The following is a 4217-nucleotide window of genomic DNA, read 5'->3' on the forward strand; positions in this document are numbered from 1 at the left end:
GGACCGCGTGCGCGCGCGGCCGCATCAGCTGAGCGCGCGGCGCATGTCACGTGGTGCACGTGTCGAAGGTCACGGCGCGCTCACAATGGAGCTCTCGGAGTCTGTGCAGAAAGGCTTCCAGATGCTGGCCGATCCCGGCTCCTTCGACTCCAACGCCTTCACGCTTGTCCTCCGGGCGGCTTTCCAGAGCCTGCTGGACGCCCAGGCGGACGAGGCCGTGTTAGGTAAGCCGCTCGGCGGTGAGCTGGATCGGCCGGGGTGGAGGGGCGCGCAGAGAAGAGGAGCGCGACCGAGCGAGAAGGGGAAAGCCCCGGGAAGAGGAAGTCTCCGGGCTTTGCCCTTCGCTCCGGACGGAGTGTGGGGGACGTGGCTCTGCCACAGCCCAGAGCGGACCCTGGGCATTGTTCTGTCCCCACTTGGCACCTGCACAGAGCCGGCGACACGTTCCTGGCCTGCTTTCCCTCCCAGTTTCTTTGTTCCTTTGTAAAGCCTATGTTCAAGTCTTGTTTATGGCCTAAACACTTACGGTTTTCAGCCTGGTCGGAGGCAGCGGCTGTTTTGACACTTGGACTTCATCAGAGAAGCTCCCTGCAATTCAGACTTCCAGGGCTAGGCTGGCAGAGGTTTAAAAGGGTCTGTTTCCGAAGTAATTACTAGGTCAAACAGGGCTGACATTTTCCAACGTAAAGAAAACCTCAAGTTCCTGTGATCATCCCAACACTCCAGTTCCATATGTTTCACACAGGTTCCACGCCTAGAACTTGAAAATATGGTGCATACTGCTTTGTTCCGCGTCGGTAATAGGAGGCGAGTCTCTTTCAAGCGATCCGATCAGTGATTGCGGAGTGCAATGCCACTACTGCACTGAAGGCGAATTTTAGGACAGGTTGCCTTTTAGATAATGGTCTTAAATATAAATATCCCAACAATTCACATTTTGGTTTTTGTTCCTGTAGTTTCATGAACTCAAACACTTATACACAAAGTATGAAAGGGGAAGTCTTCCAACGAAAATATTCATAGTAACTATCACCTGGGTTAAAAGCAAAATAATCAAAAAGGATGGCTGTCAGAACCTGAAAATACTGACATGATTTTGAAATTTGTATTTTATATTCTGAACTCGTGCTGTCCTGTCTACTCTCTTGATGTATTCATGTCCACGGATCCAGTTACCCTAAAATTAATGATTTTTAGAGTGAAAGTTCACTGATTCTAAAATGTACACCATTTAAAATAGGTATCTTCCTGCTTTTTCATTCAGTGGTAGAATGACCGCTGTATTGCCCCCCTCCCCCTTTGGAACTGCAATATTTTCTAAAAACAGTGAAAAGTTAAGGCAAATAAAAGAGAATTTAAGGCAGATAACAGCAGAATTATTGACTTGTTCTCTTTATTGTTTTGCAGTTGACCTTGTTGCTCACCTCATTTACTTATAATTGACAGTCCTCTTAGCTGAATTCTTTTATCTTATTAAAAGGGGTTTTCATCCAAATTTAAATATCCTTTGTAGGAACATGACTATAAGGAATGTATTATAACAGGCATCACCGGTAATTAATTTATTTTAGATCACCCAGACTTAAAACATATCGACCCAGTGGTTTTAAAACATTGCCATGCAGCAGCTGCAACTTACATACTGGAGGCAGGAAAGCACCGAGCTGACAAATCAACGCTAAGGTATAAGATTTATTGAAATACCCATTTATTTTCAAGTAGTACCTTATGATTCCAGTTTGTTTTAAAAATGGAGACTAAACTTTGGCCTTTGTTTCTCTCCTCTAGCACTTATCTAGAAGACTGTAAATTTGACAGAGAGCGAATAGAACTGTTTTGGACGGAATATCAGGTTACTTACTTTAAAATTTTAAATGAACAATTACTATTTTTTATCAACTCTGTTTGCAAAGATGTGTTTTCTTTCTTTCTTTTCCTCCCCAGAGTAATAAGCATTCCCTAGAAATCCTACTGGGAAGGTAGGTACTATATAAGGTGTCAAGCTGAGGCACTTTTCACTTGCAGGTATGAATGGGGAGAGCTGGTGTAAAACAAAACAGGGCCAGAAAAACCAGGGATTTTGATCCAAAGGGGACCAAAGGGCACCTGAAACAATTGAAGTTAAGCTAATGTTTTTAAAGGTAGTTTTTGGAGACAATTTTTAAATGCTCTTTTACTGTTCAGAACTTGACAAAGTTTAACAATGTTTTAAATTTAGAATGTCATTATTAAGATGAGGAGGATATGAAAGATGGATAACTATTCTTAGTAAAGGTAAATACTGTCATGTTTTTCTGTAACTATCATGTGCAAAATTATCATTGTATCTTTTAGTATAGGCAGATCTCTCCCTCATATAACTGATGTTTCTTGGCGCTTGGAATATCAGATAAAGGTAAAGTTGAACACTTTTGTCTAGGAGGATTTGTAGGCTTTTTTTAAAAAGTCAGAATGAAAGGCTGATTTCTGTGTGTTGTGTTGTTTTAGACCAATCAACTTCATAAGCTGTACAGACCTGCATATTTGGTGACCTTAAATGTAGAGGTACTTATAAATAAGCCCTGTCTAAAAATGAAATGTAATGAAATTTAAAATTTCTTTAATTTAAATAAGCAGCATTTTTTTTCCTCTCTAGAACACTGATTCCCAATCCTATCCTGAGATTAGTTTTAGTTGCAACATGGAACAATTACAGGTACAGTATTAGGTTCTGTGAATGTACCTCTTCTTAGAGATGTTTAGTTGATAATTATGCTTATAGAAGGTTCAAAAGAATAATCTAACCATCTATCAACCGATCATGAAGGTTGGGTTAGGATTTAATGGGAAAGAGGGCTTCAAAGGCAATATTTTAGCATAGGCTTCACTTTTGAATAGTTATTAATAGGGAGTTAGTCTATATTTGCTGTTCCCTCTGATTAAAATAAGCTGAAGTGTAGTGGTTAGTGTAAATTCTTTGTGCTTGTGATGAGTTTGATCCATTGAGATAAAGCAAAATTAAGAGTATGTCTTTGAACATGTCTTTGTTTTCAGAAATTGAATTAAGCTTTCAAAATTGGGTTTTTAAACTGTGGTTTAGAATGACTTGATGATGGGGTACGTATACATAAATTCTGTAACTCTTTATATTGCCAATGAAAAACTGGGAAAATTCAAAACTACATTAGTAGATAGGACAACGAATTTATTTTCTACTACTTAAAAAAATGAAGATCATTACTAGAAATTTAGATGAAATTGAATTATTCAAAGGCATCTTCTGCAGAGTCCTTTTAATGTGCTTATTAGTCAGACTTCAAACTTTCAGAAAATTTTTATGCAGCATAACTGTTCTTAGATAACTTGAAATTTTTAACCTAGGCAAATATACCTTGCCTGTTAGAGGAGGATTTGGTTAGAAATCATGTTTCAACCTGAGGGCCAAGAGCCGACTTGAAGGTGAGCTATTTTAGGAGAAACGCTTTTGACAGTGGTTTGTCTAAGGTTCAAAAGGTTTGTCAAAGATTCAAAGTCTTAAGAGAATTTTGAAGTTGTCCAAAGTGTCTCCCGACTTTTGCAGCTTTCTCGAATTTAGGTAATTCCTTAGTGTTTTACTCTAAAAAAACCCGAGGCATTATATACGTCTTTTAGGACTTGGTGGGAAAACTTAAAGATGCTTCGAAAAGCCTGGAAAGAGCAACTCAGTTGTAACTTGGGGCAAGTTAACGATCCGGCTGAATCCAGAGGAAAACCAGAAACGTCTCACTTTAAGCCGAACCATCGTTTGTGCGAGCTGGATGTCCTAAAAGTTTCCTTTTGAATTTATGCCACACATAGATTTGGGCACTTTTTTTTAACACGTGTTTAAGGGTTAAGAGGGAAAGTCTGCCTTTACGTTTGACCCAACTTTGGTATTAACTGTACGTTTATCCTATCTATATACTTTTTTCAAAGGAAGTAGACAGTGTTACACTCTGAATAAATAAGGTGGTGTTCCCACAAAAAGAGCGGTGATACTTTGTTTGGAGTTGAGTTTGCGTGTTAATTATTACTTCGTGTGAAGAGCTAGATACAATTAGTGCCAACTCTCCACGCTCGCCTTTTCTCGGGATTAAAGTGAACGCCGTGGGGAAGGATGGATCTCCGGGGTCTGTGGGAGACCCCAGCCTCGGGACCCGGGGAGCGGGCGCGGTCGCCCCGCGGCGGGACTGGCCCGGCCCGTTACCTGCCCGCAGGGC

At 40.6% G+C, this 4217-nt stretch overlaps 1 protein-coding gene across 2 annotated transcripts; it reads left to right on the forward strand.

The window, feature by feature from the left end:
• The first annotated feature begins 41 nt into the window (after window positions 1-41).
• Window positions 42-3993, forward strand: COMMD3 (COMM domain containing 3). Of its 2 annotated transcripts, XM_006141622.3 has the most exons (8): window positions 42-224; window positions 1572-1683; window positions 1789-1852; window positions 1945-1979; window positions 2335-2395; window positions 2488-2544; window positions 2636-2695; window positions 3631-3993. In XM_006141622.3, the coding sequence occupies exons 1-8, from the start codon at window positions 44-46 to the stop codon at window positions 3688-3690; spliced, it is 630 nt and encodes a 209-aa protein (XP_006141684.1). In that variant the 5' UTR covers window positions 42-43; the 3' UTR covers window positions 3691-3993. The 2 variants fall into 2 exon arrangements, with proteins under 2 accessions (XP_006141684.1, XP_027632547.1); XM_027776746.1 differs by lacking the exon at window positions 2636-2695.
• Window positions 3994-4217: the final 224 nt, after the last annotated feature.

The sequence above is a fragment of the Tupaia chinensis genome, unplaced genomic scaffold, assembly GCF_000334495.1.
Source record: "Tupaia chinensis unplaced genomic scaffold, TupChi_1.0 Scaffold000060_1, whole genome shotgun sequence".
Lineage (NCBI taxonomy): Eukaryota > Metazoa > Chordata > Mammalia > Scandentia > Tupaiidae > Tupaia > Tupaia belangeri.

Coding starts and splice junctions, on each gene's coding strand:
- COMMD3 (XM_006141622.3), top strand. CDS start 44: ATGTCACGTGGTGCACGTGTCGAAGGTCACGGCGCGCTCACAATGGAG. Junction 2,396..2,487: donor GCTTGGAATATCAGATAAAG/GTAAAGTTGAAC, acceptor GTGTTGTTTTAG/ACCAATCAACTTCATAAGCT. Junction 2,545..2,635: donor TGGTGACCTTAAATGTAGAG/GTACTTATAAAT, acceptor TTTCCTCTCTAG/AACACTGATTCCCAATCCTA.